The sequence below is a fragment of the Desmodus rotundus genome, chromosome 8 (genome assembly GCF_022682495.2).
Source record: "Desmodus rotundus isolate HL8 chromosome 8, HLdesRot8A.1, whole genome shotgun sequence".
Lineage (NCBI taxonomy): Eukaryota > Metazoa > Chordata > Mammalia > Chiroptera > Phyllostomidae > Desmodus > Desmodus rotundus.
The window spans coordinates 120,749,926-120,768,232 of record NC_071394.1 but is presented as its reverse complement, the minus strand read 5'-3'; the positions used below and the strand labels follow the sequence as shown (position 1 = coordinate 120,768,232).

At 42.4% G+C, this 18,307-nt stretch overlaps 1 protein-coding gene across 1 annotated transcript; it reads left to right on the top strand.

The window, feature by feature from the left end:
• The first annotated feature begins 487 nt into the window (after positions 1 to 487).
• On the top strand, positions 488 to 18,071 carry CMTM6 (CKLF like MARVEL transmembrane domain containing 6). The gene is made up of 4 exons (XM_024566078.3): positions 488 to 718; positions 10,110 to 10,286; positions 12,698 to 12,796; positions 15,335 to 18,071. Exons 1-4 carry the CDS (start codon positions 581 to 583, stop codon positions 15,470 to 15,472), a joined length of 552 nt encoding a protein of 183 aa, XP_024421846.1. The 5' UTR covers positions 488 to 580; the 3' UTR covers positions 15,473 to 18,071.
• The last annotated feature ends 236 nt before the right edge of the window (positions 18,072 to 18,307 follow it).

Genomic DNA, 18,307 nt, shown 5'->3' with positions numbered 1-18,307 from the left:
GCGACTGTAGCAGCTGAACAAGAGATGAGTAAACTAAATGATGTTGATAAGTAAAACTGAGAGATGCAAAAAGCAGCAAGCCTCAAAGTCCTTCCAGACAACCCACTGCACTTAAAATGAAATTTAACTTCTTCCCTTGCCTTGTAAGGCCCCTACGTTACCTGGCATTTGCCTGCATCTCCAATCTCATCTCCTCTCCTCCCTTGCTTAGCCCTAGTTACACCAGTCTGGTTTCAGAATGAGCCAAGCTCATTTGATTCTCAGGACATGTGTACTTTCTGTTCCTTTACATGAAAGTCTCTCCCCAGATATTTACAAGGCGTGTGATGTGGTGGGTAAGGGCTACGGGGGACAGGCGGCGGGGCGAGGAAGGGGCGGGGCTGGGGCGGAGGCGGGGGGCGGGGCGGGGGCGTGGCTGGGGCCGGGGCGGGGGCGTGGCTGGGCCGGAGGCGGGGCAGGGCGGAGTCCGCCGGATGTCTAGGCGGAGGCCCAGGAAGTGACGGCCCAGGCGGTGGACTTCTGGAGTCGGTGAGGGCTGCACTGCCACCGCTGTGGTCGCTGTGTTCCCGGGCCCTGGGAGATGGAGAACGGAGCCGTGTACAGCCCCACCACGGAGGAGGATCCGGGCCCTGCCAGGGGCTCCAGGAGCCGCCTCGCCGCCTACTTCAACCTGGGCCGGCTCAAGTTGCCTCAGCGCGTGCTGAAAGTCTTGCAGCTGGTGAGTCCGTGGCCTTGGCGGGCGAGCCGGGCCGGGGAGGGGGGTCTGCTCCCTGGGACATCGGCCTGTGGGCTTGGGAGGCCGCCGAGCCACCTCTCTTCAGCGTGGTTGTTCAGGAAGCGGTCGTTTCCACACCCCCCAGTTCCTTCCCTGTTCGGCGAAGAAGGGGGCGTTACCCCCCGGCCCCCCACCTCCTCCCTCCGGGCGGCCCCTGATCGCTCGATCTCTTTCTGGCCGGGACCCAGGTAGCGATTGAGGGCCTCCGAGCCCGCTGGGTGGATTCCAGGAAATGCATCGGAGCGGACCCAAGTGAGACTCAGACTCCTTCCAGTTACTCCTCTGTAGCCGCCTTCGTTTCTTCTCCCAGCTATTACTCTGCATTATCTCCCACAGTTCCTGTATTTAGACTACAAAGTACTTTTTTGTTTATCTTTGGGTCCAGCGGTTTTCCTGGCGCGAGTCGATGGGGGCAGTTTAATTCGGCGGACACAGTCTTCCGATTCCACGCGCTGGCACTGAGATGTGTGCTTTCAATAAATTGTCTCCCAAGGCTTTTATATTGATTGGAAAAGAACTATTTCCGAATGGGCAACATGTGTGTACGAAGTGCAAAATCAAAAGGACGTCTTTTTGGGTTTGCGTGCTGGTGGCAAAACTAGGGCACGGTATTTTCAATTTCATGGAATTTTAGTTTACTGCAGGCAGTGAAGGCACCTTTCACCTGTTGGTGAAAATATCAGAACATCTTTGAGACTGGGATTTTACTTCTCAAATTGTTTACACACATACTGAGCTCTTAAATTCCGTTTTAACCAATGATGAGCAATGTTTTCTGCGAGATGAAAAATAAGACTGCCTAGAGTAAGTTTAGGGGTTGGTTTGGTTCTTTAAACGATGCCACATGAAAATAACCAATTAGTTTCTTTGGGGAGAACTGAAATTAATAGAACTCAGATAACCAGAGCTTATGTTCTTAGAACCGAGATGACCTACTTTTATCGAATAAAAGAAAATAGCAGTCAGGAAACTGGCACTACTTTAAAGTCACCAAAATCACATCTGGGAATAATTGGGAAATCACCTGGAGGCAAGTGACAATATGGCCTATGGATCTCAAGAGGGTCTGGCTCTGTCTGGCTCTCCAACCTTTTTTTAGGTAGTTCCACATTTTAGTTTCTTGGCAGGAGGGGTTCCCTGTATCTTTCTTTGCATCAGCTATTCCTTCTACCCAGGAGTGATTCCATTCCTTCTTGCGCTTCCTCTTGTTAGCTCTCACATGGCTTGTAGATTTTAGCCGTTTCCCCGCAATAGAGGTAAAATGTTTCCAGAAGAGATTATTAATCTAAAACATTCTTCCTGCTTAAAAAACATCATCAATTTGCTTCTGTTGCTCATTAAATCTATTTTTTAGTTGCCTGTATTTTTCTTCCTAATTAGACATAGCAAAGCTAAAGTAAAATTTTTCGTTACCTTATTTATAGTTCAATAAACTATAGTTGTGTATCTTCGGAAGAGAATGCAACTAGAAATTTTGGAAGTAGACTCTACTTGGGCTTACAGGAGAGGGGAAGATGAATTTGCCTTGCAAAGATTGTTAGGCTATTAGTCCTGCTTGTTCTCCATCATCCATAAAGAGAAAGAGGGAAAGGATAAAAACCGATGTCTTTTTTGAAATCTATTTATTTGTTTATGGGGAACTTGTAATGTCATAAGAATGCTTTCTTTAGTATATATTTTCAATTTTTTTCTTAGTTAATTGCCTTTCATTTTGATGGTTGTCTTTTTGTTCCTGCTTTGTTTGTTTTAATAATATCTTACCCCTTCCCAACTGTGTGTTGTGGGGGTTACCCAGAAAGTCCCAAGTAAATTAAAACTGTCATCCCGCCTGGGGCAACAGGTAGTTTTCTTTTCCTTAACTCAAATCCTGCCTTTAGATTGTTTTACTTTAGATGACTTACTTTAAAAGATTAAGTAGAATTTCAGCGCTACAATAAGGAAACCATAATCAGAAGAGGAGGTCCTTTAACAAGGGACCCACAAGCCCTATGACGTTTAATTCGAAATGCAGTGCGTTTCTGTGTTTGGGTATGTCATTCTGAGCCCATACATCTTTTTTTTTTTTCATACTATATTGTGTTTTAGGTAGCAATTTATTTTTTTTAAACTTCTATTGTTATTCAATTACAGTTGTATGCCTTTTCTCCCCATCCCTCCACCCTACCCCAGCCAAACCCACCTCCCTCCCCCACCTCCACCCTACCCCTTGATTTTGTCTGTGTGGCCCATATGTCTTTACAGATTTTCAAAGACCCCAAAGAGAAAGGAACCTTGCTCTAAAACTTAAAAGCCAGAGACTATATACTTAGGAAATCCTTCGAGTCCAAGGAAGTTGAATCAGATTTCCCCTGAGAATCTTAACAAGATTTTTACTAATCTCTGAGGCTCTGTGGGGTGTGTTGGTACAGAACCAGGTACTAAAAGGGCTAGAGAGTGGAGCCTGCAAACACGCAAGGGGAGGTTAGAGATAGAACAGTGTAACTGGCTGTTGAGTTACCTGTATGTAACTCTTGAGTTGGAGTTGTGTAGTTGTGTCTACCGTTCAGGTATGACCTTAATTTTGTTAAAGGCTTGTTCAAAACCTAAGCATCCTCTACCTGCCACCTACCCTTCCAGAGCTGAAGAAGAAATAAAGGTTCAGCCAGGAATTCATGTAAGGAGTTCTTTCAGTCCTGAATTTGTGCATTCAGTTTATTATCAGCTTATTCTATCCTTAGATTGCTCTTTAGGCCCATGTATTTTATTTTGTGAGGGTTTTTTTGTTGTTATTTTTGAGGGAATTTGTTTTTGTTTTAAGGGGTGAATTGGCATTTGGCAACCTAATTCTTTGCTAGAAATCTGGTGCAGTGATCTAAATATGAGTAATGTTCTCTGCAACAAACTGACATTGTGTTTATGGTACCCGTTGCGCGTCCCAGTGGCTGCTCAGTACTATGACTATGATAACCCTTCAAGCAAGCAGTTTGATTTGGAATTCACCAGTGATTTAAATTTATTAAATAATGTTACTCTGTAAGTGCCTAGAAGCAATTTATCTTATATCGGTTGTCCTTTCATTGCTTAAATGTGAAAGTTGATATGTACTAAATTAAAATGCTCTGTTTTTACCTTGAGGAAGATCCATAATGTCAGCAAATTTTATCTTTGGACCTTTGTGAGAGTAAATGTTTGCTTACGGCAAGGGAAGCCTGGCCTAAACTTCAGGCTGACAGATTCGTTTACTCAAACTACGGATGACTACAAGTTCATTAATTCACAAATTCATATAATTTTGTAGATGGGGTTTTATAATTAATGGCAAACATCAAAAAGCTATTTTTATAAGAAATTTTTTTGTTATAGACTGTTAAAGACAAATGATGGAGAATTAGTATTTAATACAAGGACTGTTAATTTTAAAGAAGACTTGAAGTTTCAGAAAAGGTAGTGAAATTGAAATAGAGAGAGAAAGACACAGGGTAGTAATTATCTGAATGTTGAAATCATTAGAACTGTGAGTAAGACCGTCTTTTAGTCACTAAGACTTCCCAGATGTGTTGACCCTAGCAAATTGCTTTTAATGTATGGTTTAACAGCAAAAGGGGAAATGCACAAAACTACAGTTGTAACCTCAAAAGCCCAGTTTTACAGGGGAAACCTACACAAATGTACAAAGTCGTAAAATGAACTTAACAAATAGTGTTTTCTGGGGGGAACACGTACAGAGAGGGAGCCAGGAGACCTGGGCTCTTGTCAGTGTCTGGCTAACGGGGGACTTGCCTGCCGGAGACTAAGTCCATCCTTTGTAAACACGCAGGAGGGAGACTATGCTCTCGAAAGGCCTCCCAACTCTGAGAGTTTCATAATTCTTTACTTATGTTTGGCTAAAATTTTATGTCGTTAGAAGGAGCCACCTTGGTGTCCTGTCGTTAGGTAGTTAGCTTCATACTTAGTAAGCGATACTTCATAGCATGTCCTCATGCATTGAGAATAAATCTGTTCACCGGATAACAATAATTGAGTCTTTTCACTTAGAGGTTACCTTCACCAATATTTCCTTATTCGATTCAGCGACCTTATCTCTTCTTCCTGTCCTTAACCACTTTGGTATTTAGTGCTGGTGACTACCTATTTCTTGAAGTTCTTCCTTCCCTTAACTTTCATATTTTTTCTTTTTTAATAAAAAAATTGCTTACAAAGAAATCAACTAAAAATATGATTAAAATAAAATAAGCCGCACTACACCCTTCACACTCCCACTTGCCCCAGCATCGCTGTTCAGCAGTTTGGAGTATGTTTACTTGCTTTTCGAAAGAGTTTTCCTAAGAAGTGCGAAACTTGTGACTTGCTGGTCTGGTGTTCCTTATTCTTCCCCTTGTGTTCTTGAGCTGTGATATTCCTTCAGGCCCCACCCAGTCCTTGTTCCTTTTTTCTTCTATCCATGTAAACCGGGCAGGCAGTCCCTGTTATTTTCGTCTAGAAGTCCAAACTCCCTGGCTTGGCCTTCGCATAACCACACCCAACACCTTAACCATTCCTCTCGTTACTCCCCTTCCAGTTCGGTCAGTTGCCGTATTATCCCTTTGGGGCTTCCCATGCCAATGCTCGCCCTCACGGTCTGTTCTTGTTTGTCTCCCTCCTTGGCATGCCTACCCAGACTCTGTGTGTCTCTTGGCTCTGGTCTGAGTCTCGCTTTTCCTCCTGTCCTGCGCCAGCACTCTTAGTGCAGGTGGATCCGAACACTTTCCTGAGAGTTCCTGAACTTAAATATAATGAATGCTCTATTACGAGGTACAAAATAATTGTGTTCTTACTGTTTTTTGTACATCGGTCTTACTGCTCTGTCATTGCATGTTCCTATGCATATTATAACGCTCCAGACGTAATATACCCAAATATACTTCATTATTTATTTTTTTATCAAGGCGTAATTGAAATATATTAGTTTCAGGTGTACAACATAATGATTCATTATTTGAACATATTGTGAAATGATCACTTTCTTTTGTACTAAAGACTTTAGTGCTGTGGGAGATTATAAAGGAAGCTTAACAGCATCAGAGATGGCCAGTCAGGGGAACACTTCATACTGCATGTAGCTTCTAGTGCTAATTTCTTGGTCTTTAACTGGGAATACGAACTAGTGAGTGCCCAAATTCAATATTATACCCCTTCAGTCTTTTAGGATGCCCATGCAGAACCCACCTCTTAATACTGCTGCTCTGAGGCTTAAAGTTAGTGGGAATGATTCCTGTTATAAGTTTTGAGCAGGACTTTTAATGACTTCACATTGATTGCTTCTGGCCAAGCTGGATCCTGCCCTTTTCTTACTGAGAATAGATAAACAGTCTGTATTTTTACTAGAGATAAGATTTTTTTTGTCATACAGCCTACACAGAGGAGTGTTCCTGATAATCTAATTATTGTAATAAGAGTGCCTCAACTATTCTCAAACCCCAATTAGAGTTTTAGGCTAATATCTCCTCGTAGTTAATTGACTTTTATACAACAGGTGCATTTTGGAAATTTCTCATAGAAAAGCTCCTAAAACTCCTAAGACAGAGGCAACTAGAGGCTAGAACAAGGCAAATGGAATATTAGGCAGTACTTTATTATACTATAATCTTGTAGAGACTCACCCTGGAATAATTATAGGAGACTGAGAAAGGATCTTTACACGGTGCCTTGGGGAGTTTGTCTTGGTGTGTCATTTTATATCCTACGCTTTAATGATTGGGAATGCCTCCCCTAATGTCTGTCTGAAGGCGGTTCAGAATATACTGGACAGACTTACACTTCACTAACAGGACATCGTAGCAGTAGGATCTATTTTCATTCTTATATAGGTTCTTTTCAGTTGTAGGGATGTACGAATTTTGTATTGCCCTGTAGAAGGGGGGAAAACCTTAGAGGCTTAGACACCAATTTAGATTTGATATTTTTTTGAAAACCTTTTATTTTGAAGTGATTGTAGATTCACAGGAGCTTGGGGGAGAAATGTGCAGGGAGGCCCTGTGCACGCTCACATGCATGCACGTGTGTGGATGTGCGTTCTGCAGTTTTATCCCATGTGTCGCTTCCTAGAAGCACTGCCGCAATCAAGATTCAGGACCGTTCCATCACCGCAGGGTCCCTCACGCTTCTGCTTTACAGCCACGCCGCTTCTCTCTCCCCCGGCGCCACTGAGTTGTTCTCCACCTCTGTAATTTCTGGGTTTTGAGGAATGCTATATACATAGAATTATGCGGTGTATAACCTTTTGAGATGGGATTTTTTCACTTTGTATAATTCTCTGGAGATGCATCCAGGTTGTTGCATATATCAAGTTTGTTCCTTTTTATTGCCACATAGTATTCCATGGTGTAGTGTACCTACCACAGTCTGCTTAGCCGCTGAAGGACATCTGGACTGTTTCCAGTTTGGGGCTGTTATGAATGAAATTGTTGTGAACATTCATGTACTGATTTCTGCATGAACTTAAGTTTTCATTTCTCTTGGTTGGATGCAGAATGCAGAAATACAGTTGCTGGGTTCATGGCAGTTGCATGCTTAGATCTTAAGGAAACAGCTAAACTGGCCTTGACTGCTGTGACTGAGTGGATTGGGCAGCGTCCTGCAAACTGAAAGATCGCTGGTTCCATTCCCCATCAGGGCACATGCCTGGGTTGTGGGCCATGTCCCTGGTTGTGGGTGTGTGAGAGGCAGCCGATCAATGTTTCTCGCACACATTGATGTTTCTCTCCCTCTCTTTTTCCCTCCCTTTCACTCTCTCTAAAAGTAAATAAGTGAAGTCTTAGGAAGGCAGGGAGGGAGGGAGGGAGAAACTGCTAAACTGTTTTCCAGAGTGACTGTATCATTGACCATTTTGTGTGAAAATGTTTTGTAGGACAAGATTCTTATTATATACTGTGAAATGTATCTGTTGATTTTGGTAGCAATTTTGTTGCCCTTAATATATCTGGTTGCTTCTACTGGCCTGACTTGGGTGAGATGGCATTTCCCGATGTAGGCATCTACTTGGGTCATCAGTTATTTTGATTGTTTTAACACTCAGAAGGAAACTCCCTCAGTTTCCACAAAACCCACACAAACTGCCCAAGTGAAACTCTTCACTTTCTTCCCTCGTGTTTCTAGAGAAGAGTTAGCCCCAAACCTGAGCTCTGAATCCGGCCTTTAGAGACCCTCTTTTCTTCCTGTCCTTAGACACACCCATCTGACTGGTTTCTGCCTAAGCATTTAAACACACCAGCTCTTTCCCATCCAGAAATTCCCTTCCCTTTGACCTCCTCCGCTACTACCCTAGCCGGCCACTCTCCTGAAACCACACTTCTTGCCTATGCTGTCTCCATTCTACTGTTTTATCTTCCCCTTACTTCCCAACATGCAGTGCTGTGATCTAAGCTTCCCTATATGACTACCCTGAAGTTGTCTTGCTGATGTCATCGGCAGTCTTCCTGCAGCTTGGGCTAATGTAAGCATTTCAGTTTTGTTCTTACCTGGTTACTAAGTAATGTTCAGCACTCTGGATCCCTTTCTTTTTCGTAGAAATACTTTTTTCTTGGTCTACTGCCCCTTGGACTGTTGCTCTTGATTGTCCTTTGCGGGTGTCTCCCCTCTGCATATCCCTTAAATCTTGGGGTTCTTCAGAGTTCTGCACAAGGCCAACTTTTCTCCTTCTGGGTGATGTCACCGGCGGGCTCCCACATCTCTATCCCCATCTCAGACGGGTTCCCGCCTGGGCTCCAGGCCCGTGTGTCCCTTCGGGTCCTAGACATCTCCACCTAACTCTCCGCCAGCCCCCAGACACAGCATAGTTAAGACTGAATTTATTCTCTTCCCAACACCCTTGCCTCTTAAAAAGAAGAACAAAATAAAACTTCCTTCTGCTGTGAAGCATCAGTATGTTAACGCCACATACTCAGCAGTGGGGGCACCGTGAAAACCCACGTCTGTTTGAGTTGCCGAATGCGCCAGAGCTAACCATTCTCTGTTCAGTGCAAAAAACCATTCTGACTTGCGCCTGTCCAGCACAGACCGCCACGGCCGGCCGGCCCCGCGCAGCGCTCTTGGCTCTCCACGTCCCCTACTGGTTTATGAGAATTAATGCTTTTCATGGCCAGGCATTTAACTAAGTATGATACAAACTAAAATTGAGTGTGAAAAGGAATTGCTTCTATGAAAACTAAATTGAATGCTTTGGGAGGATGGAAAAATAAGTTACTAAAATACTTGCTGGGGAATTAAGAAAGAGCAAGGCAACTGTGAAAGGCTGGTGAAACTAGTCCTGCTCTAGAAGGATTCTGTACTCTGATAGTCGGCGTCCGAGATCTTGCCCCACTTCCAATAACATCAGTGTGGAAGTGGTAGTCATAAGTGAGGGAAGTGATTAATGCAGAAAACCTGCCGTGGAATCCCAACTTTGTAGGCTCATACTCAAAGACAAGGCCCACCTCAGACGATTAGTGAATAAATATGCCGTTTTGTATTAGGTTAAAATGTTTCAGTGCATATGTGTTATCTTGTTTCCTACTCTGTTTGGTATTCATCCTCTCTGGTAAGGGCTTCGACTGCATTTTTCAGGAACTAGCCACTCTCTCCATTACGATGGCTAGCTACCCCGCGCACTCTCTTTTCCCTGATTTCACACATCAGCTTCCTGGCCAGATGTCTGCTCCAAGTTTTGCCCTTCCTCCAGTCCCATCTCCCTGTTGTAGCTAGTGAGAACTACTAAAAGCACGAACTCGATCATGTTACCCTTTGCCTTAAAACCCTTAAAATCTAGAGTCCTTAAACTAGTTAACGAGGGCATTTAGATCTGTCCTCAGCTCACCTCTCTAGTCTCATCTCATCATTTTCGGGCTGCTGTCCCCGTCCGTCAACTGGACGCTTTAGCCATGGGGACTCAGCTCGCTCTCGCAGTTCGGTTGCAGGCGGTGGGAGACGTGCCCGCGCGCTGGGTAGGAGGGCGCCATGCTCCCCCACCTCTGGGGCTTCGTGGGTGCTGCTTCTCCGCCTGGAACTTCGTTTGCTGACTGTAGCCCCCCAAACTGACTCTACTGTCCTCCAGGAAGCCTTTCCTGACCCCCCACGTTCCCTGGCTCCTCAGTAAGCTTTTACAGCAACAGCCAGTATTTGCCCTGTGCCACAGTGCATGGTGGGTGACCGACTGCTTGTGGACCTATCCTCCCTTCAAAGCAGCCCGACCGCAAGGTCTTTGTGGACCAGCCGTTCAGTACGTTTGTTTGCCGTGGTCCAGTCTCCACGTCATAAATATTTCAGTGAACAGATGGTGTTTTCCGAAAACGGTACGTTTCTCTGGAAAGTCACTGAAGTACAATGTTTTGTTTCTTTGCAGTTGCTGTCCCTGCTGGCCTTCATCTGTGAAGAAGTCGTGTCCCAGTGCACCTTGTGTGGAGGACTTTACTTTTTTGAGCTCGTAAGCAGCAGTGCCTTCCTTCTGAGTCTCCTTATACTGATAGTGTACTGCACTCCGGTTTACGACAAAGTCGACGCTGGGAAGATCAAGTTATCGGTGAGCATGAAAAAATACTACCCTCATACTAAGAACGTAGAGGTTTGGGAATCTTGTATTGTTTTATTCTCAAAGTAGTAACGCTTTCAAAACTCAGTAATGCGAGAAAAGTTGTTCCAGTTCTGCCTTTAAGCAACTCAGTTTTGCCCGCCAAATGGCAGGCTAGAAAGAAGGAGAAAGCGAAATTAGAATGAAAGTGACAACACTACCCACTTTGCACAGCCACTGGTGGTTTAACCTGACTCACATTAGATGTTTTGAAAAACTGAGGGCTTGCCACTGTTGATCCCTCACATCTTAGAGTGCCACTCATGGGCTCCCCAGCTTTTCACTGTGTGCCTGTCGTCTGTCAGGCGTGATGCTGGGCCCTGCAGGTGGAGTGTTGAGCTAAAGTGCTGTGTTTCTGGAGCTTCTAAATAAAATGGCATGTAATCCTGCTTATTTTTGTTTTGATTTCATTATGAAAAAACGCCTGTAAGTGGATTAAGAAGGCATTTATTTAAAAAAACAGCCTGCTGAACCTGTTTTTATTTTAGTATAAGGATTTATTTGTTTATTTATTTATTTTTAGAGAGAGGGGAAGGAAGGAGGAAAGAGAGGGAGAGAAACATTAATGTGTGGTTGCCTTTCGCACGCCCCCCACTGGGGACCTGGCCTGCAACCCAGGCATGTGCCCTGATTGGGAATCAAACCAGCGACCCTTTGGTTCTCAGGCTGGCACTCAATCCACTGAACCAAACCAGCCAGGGCTCAACTATTTTTATCTTAAAACAGCTTTTGTAAATATTTTACTATATTTCTTTTGGGCCTTTGTTTTTATTAATAGGTAATTTTTAAAATTTAAAATAGTTGTAATCATAGAGTATATATATTCTGCTTTGTACCTAACTACATAAGGATTTCATGTTTGTTTCAATGGTTTAAAATCACTTTTACTGTGTGCATAATTACTTAAATTTTAAATATATTTTCATATAAGGGAGGTTTTCTGATTTAGAGAAGAGGTTTTGAGTGTGTGGTAGTGGTATCTAGGGGAGAAGGATAATCTCTTACAAGAAAGCATCTTTTCTGTTCTGTGCCACTGTGGGTCAGATTCTGTCCAGAATAACAATAGCCAACATTTTAGATATTTACTGTGTGCCTGGCACTGATCTAAGCACTTTCCATGGATTAACACTGATCTTTGGATCATTTTATAAAGAGGATACTGTTGTTATCTCCACTTGCCGATGAAGAGACAAAGGCACACAGATATTAAATAACTAATTCAGAGCCATAAAGCTGGGAAGTAGTGTAACTGGGACTTGAACTCAGTCTGGCTCCAGAACCCATGCTTATTGAATAGTACATTATTCTGTCCCCAAATGACTGGCTTGTTTACCTCCTTGAATGCAATCCAAATATTAGTAGAATCTTATATATGTGTGTAGCAGATTTGAAATAATATTTAAGGGAATAGGAAAAACAAAGTACTGTAGAAAAATACCTCTTTTAGAAGCAAAGACAAAATTCCTTAAATGTTTTAATAAATGTTAAGTGAACAGTTGACAATAGTATAGGAATTTTATGTTGGATAGTTTATTTTATATTAAGTTTAGTGGAGATTGCATTTCAGAAAACTCAAAGTCTCAGACTTTGGAGTGACCCTCATTTCCCAGTTTCTCTTCTGAATCAAGTACCTATGTCAAGCAATTTTCAGTTGGCATATAAGAGAGAGCGCCTTGTGAGATAATGCCCGAGAGAGCCTGGGAAACCCATGAAGAACTTCATCATTGTAAGCTGCATTATGATGAGCTGTGGAAGCCTTTATGGTAGTAGGTAGCTGGTCATACAAGCCTATTTTGGATTACCCACATGGAACAGTTAAAAGCAATATGTCATTGCAGAAAGTTTAAGTGGCTAAAAAACACGCTACTGGCATGATTTTGTTTAGTTAATGATGGATGGTTCTTTTGGGTCTCTTTTCCAGAAGTGCTTTCAGAGTGCTGAAGCACTCTCGGACAGGCCATCCTAGCACAGGATACATTGAAAGGAAAGAAATACGCCTTTTTTTTTTTTTTTTTTAACCAGAAGATAGGATTTAATAAATCTTTCAGCTTTGGTAATTTTAATATGTCCCAGAGAAGTACACGCGCACACACACATACATATGACCATTTGGGGAACCGTTTTGTGAAAAGATTGTTTTGTAATGTATTCTCGGAACATGCCCTGTCCAGAGTGTGCCTCGTGTTCCTTTACAGGGCATCCATCTCGGGCTAGGCTTATTGAAAAGATAGAAGTCCAAGTATGTCCATTTGGGTTGTGTGAAGCAAAAGAAATGTCATTAAAGTTTTTTAAAGTAAAAAACCAAAATATTTGTTTCTGTCAACCTAACCATACTGTATTCCTTGTGTGTGTTGTACGTATAGGATTTTTACATTACTGCGGGGATAGGATTAGTATTTTTGTTGGCGTCCATCATTTTTGTTTCCACGCATGACCAGACCTCAACTGAAATTGCTGCAACTGTAAGTACCTCGTGTTTTTTGTCTTCATGTGTTTTTGTGTTCCATTAGCAATCTGGGGTCTGGAAAGCACTTGACAAGTTATATAATACAGGAGAGTAGTTTGTCTTTTAACTTATTTTTTATTGTAATTTTGAATAGAAGACCTAAAAGCAAATAACGATAGCTTTAAATATGATAGCATGAGGAACCTAGAACCTGTCTTTAGAATTTGAGTTTTGTTAACAAAAACACATTTACTCCACATATGAACATGGTATTGCTAATGGAAGTAGTAGAATTGACTTTGTTATCTTATATTTCTCTACTTTCCAGTTCAACAAAACACATCTACATGCCAGGTGCTCTGAAAGCACCTGGCATGTAGAAATGATCCGAAAGTTGAGTCTAATAAAAGATCAAAAGAAAACATTTGTATCTGAAATCCTTGGGGGGGGGTGGGGCAGGGATTTTTTAGAATCAAGAATATTTTGGATTTTAGAAAAGTGATGCTGTACATGACCTGTATTACACAGTACCTTCAGAGGGCCTGGCGGCATCTTCTAAGCCAGCATGTGACTATTTCTGAAGCATATGAATATTCACAGTGAAAGGGACAGGCAAAGACTTTAAGTAGTTCTACTTCATGTCGCCTTTGAGCCAAGCAAATCATGAAAACTGAGCTTGTTTTGGGTTTCAGAATCGCAAAGCAAGGACCATAGACCTGAACTGGTACCACTGTTCCGAATGTGAACATCTCAGAACTGGATAACTAATCCTTTAAAAGTCAGCTGGTTTCCCATTAACACTCTGCTCATGACAAAATTGAGGTTATCACTGAGATGTCAGCTATAGATCATTAAAACTACTTTTTATCATAGAAAAACTTAAAAGGAGTTCAAGAATTGCATGGCTATAATATATCTCCTTATTCATGGTTTCTTAGCACTCACACCTATAAAAACAAAACATAGAAGTAAAATTAATGCTGAACTGTGACTCACTCTAGCAATAAGTAGTATTTGTCCATGGGCGTGTGAACCTCTTGAAGAGAAAACCAAAAGTTTTAGGGAGACCTTTTCAGTGTATGTATGTCTCAGTACTTCAGAAGAAGCCCTGCAGAGGAAGAGGGTAGGAGAGTCAGGAAGATATTTCCAAGTGTAGGAATACATTACTGTAGAAGAGGTGGAGGTTGAGGAAAAGTTGAGTGTAGGGGGGAAAAGCATGGCATAAGATTCCCAGCTATTAAAAAAGACCTTGTTTATGTGTTTTAATTAGATGATATGTTAGATTGTTAGAGTATTTAGATTTCATTGGATATATTTAGGAGTGGCAGTCTAAAAACTCTATAGCATGCTGGAAATTACCTTTTGCAGCTATTTAAATTATGAAAACTTTTGTAGAATTAAACGAGTGAGGGAATTTATTTTTTAAAAAATTTGTGAAGTATGTGAGCCAACGAGCTGGAAGATCATCCGTCTGGATTAAATGGCAGAGGGCCCTCACGGACTGTAACTCTCCGAGGGCGTGGGACATGGCTTCACAGACTGCTGACATCTGGTCTACCTTTAAAGTACTGACTGAGTTAGCCAGTCCAGTAAGGGGATAAGTGCCATCAGAGGAGAGGAGAGTTGGGTTTTGGGTGGGGGGATTGATAATTACGTTTAGGTTGGATGTGTTGGGGACACCGAGGTGAATTAATTAATTTGGGACTCAGTTTGCTTCACAGTGAAATGAGGCAGAATGCATGTTCTTGAGGTGGAAGGGATGGGTGTGAGGGGAAGGGGACCGCAGCAAATGACGACAAAATGTTAAAAACCACGGAGGGGACTTTAGCCATTACCTGCTTCAATTTTCTCTTTTTATAGAGCACTTTGGCCCCCACTTCCTTAAAGGTGTTGCGAGTGAAGAAGCCAAATTTGAACCAAGGTTGTCTGTCTCTCGACAGAATTCTCAGAATGTTGATCATATCTTAGCAGGGTACAATAATGAGGAAGTGGTTTGAGGAAGAGGAAGTAAATAGTGGCGTCATGTCACGTCATTCGAGTGTGACAATGAACTGGAAAATATTTTTTAGATAATTTAACCTAAAGGTATCTTCAAAATAGATTTTTTTTATATTAATAATGTTTCCTCTTTTCACCCAGGCTCAGCTGCCTAGTCACGTGTGCCCCTTATCTTATCTGAGGGGCCATCTAACCGTTGCTAATAACCCTGTTTGTATCATTCTGTACGGTTTGGTTTTCGTCTGAGAGCCTTAACTTCATAGATTGGCAGTTCAATACATGAACATGCATTTGACACGCGTTTGTGAGACAGGGCATTTGTTATTTATGAGACTGGCAAAGCCATTATTCAGGAATTCTTTTTTTACTTATTTATTTTTTTTGGTAACTTCTTTCCATGTTTTGGTGACTTTAAACATTTTTTTTTTACCACTGAAGTTAAGATAAAGCTATTGCATCATCTTGCTTATTATGAAACACTCTCAAAGCCAGGCAGGAAATGTGAGATTATATTATAAAATTCTTCATATGACCTTTGCCCGCTTTTCCTCCTCAGGTGTTTGGATTTCTCGCAAGCTTTATGTTCCTGGCTGACTTTGCCTTTATGTTCCATGAAAAACGACAGGCGTCCCGGCTGAGAAAACCTGAGACGACCACTAGGGCAGAGGCCGTCACCGAACCACTTAATGCTTAAAGACTCTGGGGAGCAGGTGTTATGTAAGGTGGCGACGGCGTGGTCCCTGCTGTCGTGGTCCCTGAGCCCAGGCAGAAGCCCTTGTACAACCTGTGTAATTGCTAAACCACTTCTTTCGAAGAGCAAGGGGAAGGGCCCGAAGGCGGTTTTATCAATATTGGATAGTGTGCCAGTCACCACAAATTAGGCCAGCAGGGTTTGTTGGTCTTTGTTTTTTTTTTTTAAGTAACATTTGAAACTTGTATCAATGAAGTTTATTTTTTATTTTTTGGAGGGCAGTTGTTTCTTTAAGTCACAGCGCACTATTGATAAATTATTCTGTCGTTACTAGGCTCAGCTTTCAAATTATGCCTTATAGCCACATAAACAGCATGGTTAAGCTCATCCATTTAGAATTTTTTTCACTTTTTAAGTTAATTTGCTTAACGATGAGTTTGTTTTTTGAGGATTACATAAAATTTAATGTGTACTTAAATTTTGAAATTCAATATTTAAAATGTTGGTTTAGGTTTTTTCCTTAAAATATAATACCCAGGCTCTACTGCATCTCCCTCAGCCTTAAGATTCTATTGTAAGAATTTAAGATAATTGTTATTAACTCTTTTATAGCCTAATAGAAAATGTGTGGGAGATGCTAATATTTTATTTTATAAAATCAACATCTGCAACCCAGCATTTGTACTGCACTTTGGTTGTTGATATCGAGTAAAGAAAAAAAAATTGTGTGGAACACATAGAAAAATGGAAGAAACTGCTATCTCACCTAAGGACCAAAGATAACAAAGATACACTTTTTGTGCAATACAGTGAAATTATAAAAGCAGGCTTTGACCACTGACCAAAGGTCTGGAGAGGCGAGTTCATACTGTGAGAAAATGGTTCGTTCTCCTGTTGGCACTTAATTATTTCTACTGAAACTGATACAGCTCTGCGGGTCCTGGTCCGCGTTTTCTTTGGAGCCAGTCTTTTTAAAACCCCAGCCTTTGGATTTTTCATCTATTTGAGATGCTTGCTTTTCTGTCTCCTTCCCAGAATGGTCCATCCTCTGCTTCTTCATCGGGCAGAGGTGCGCTCCGGGCTCTGGCTCTTTCTCGGTGGTGGTGGTCTTTAGGTGGTCCAGGAGCTCGGACCCCTCCAATTGCCCACAGTGTTAGCAGGACCTTCAGGGCTGCTGTTCCCACGGAGCAGTGCCCTTGGAGGAGACCGTCCTAAGGAAGTGGGTACCTAGAGAGCCCTGCCCAGGTTAGTGCCGTTGGTGGTGTAAGGAAGGAGCAGTCAGACTGTTCTCAAGAGACCCTTCACAGCCAGTTGTGATGATCTGGAAGAACTGTCTGTTGTTGGCAAGCCGTGTTTACAGGTACACTGTTCTTGTCCTCCTCCTAGATTTCTGACTCAAGACTTCGATGTCCAGGTGATCAGCCCACGTGGCAGGTCCTTCAGGAGTTTGGGGACGTCTCCCAGGCTAGTGTGCTAGGTTGTCTGAAAAAGTGGAATCATGTTCCCAGTGAGGTGGTCTAGGGACCTCGTCGTTTTTTAACTTCTCATCTGCCTTTTGTGTCTGATAGATCGGTTTCAGCTGCTTCAGGGTGGCTAATGTGACTCTCAAAACTTGGTCATTATGGCCAGACATAGCTTCTGCTCTGTCTTCATGACTCAGGACCTTACCTATTTGTATCAGACTTCGGATGCTAGTGTTAGTGGCGATGTCACCATTACCGGCTTCGGAGGTAATGAAACCAGTCGTGGGTGCTGTTGTTACTGAGCGTGCCGTCTGAGAGAGGAGAGCTAGCTTGGGCCTTGGGTTCAAGAAGAAAGACTGCTTCAAAAGCCCTGCCAGCTTACGGTAGGCAAGTTCTAGAACTTCACATCAAACTACTGTACCGTTGCCATATTAAATATCATCCAGACCCAGCCGGGATTCACAGCAGACCATCTGGACTACCTCAGGGTCCCCACCCGTGCACTGGGCTTAGCTGAGTTTGCTGGCCCCGTCCTCAGCGGGCCTCACACACACAGCTGGCATGCAGCTCCGGCTCTGGGTGTTCTGAGGTTTACTTCCATTTGTTTCCTTGGTGGAGGGCCGCTAATCCTTGCCTTTTCGGAAAGATAATACATTCGCTGGTATTTTGGTCACTCTAGAACTTTTTTTCACTTTGCTTTTTTAGGGGACCCGTGGCCTATTAGCCTCCCTCTTCTCTTGTAGAAGAGATTCGGAGGGAAAAGACCATTGCAGTAAATCAAAAGTTCCAGGAGGACTCGGGGCCATAACCGCTGTTACATACAGGAAAGGACAGACTCAGTAAACTCAAATTGAAGATAATTTTTACTATCACATATTATAAATTTAATTTGTTATATTTCATACAAATAAACTGGAATGGTTTTGAGAAATTATAAGGGAAATGCACTTACAATATAAAAATTTTGTAATTGCTGTACTTAAATTATGTTCTGTTTGGGGACTGGGGAATGTATTTTTACATTGTTTATATCCAATCATTTTTGTATTTATCAATTGAAATCCTGTGGGTCTTTTTTATCTTTCTCCATGTCAACTTTTGTAGCCTTCTTTTTAAATAAATCTGTCCTGTTGTCCATACTTTTGCAGTTGTTTAATCATTAGGGAAGCACAGTATTGAGAAGAAAGCCTTCTCCAGTTTTAGGCGTTGGCTCTACGACCGTGGTAAGTAGCTATGTCGAATACTGGACTGCGGGTCTGCCCAGGTGCGGGGCATAAGTAGGAGGGAAACAAACCCAGTGCTGGCCCATGGGCTTTTCCTCTTGTTGAGACGTTGGGTTACACATTCAAAGAAGAATTTGAAGGGAGCTATGGGT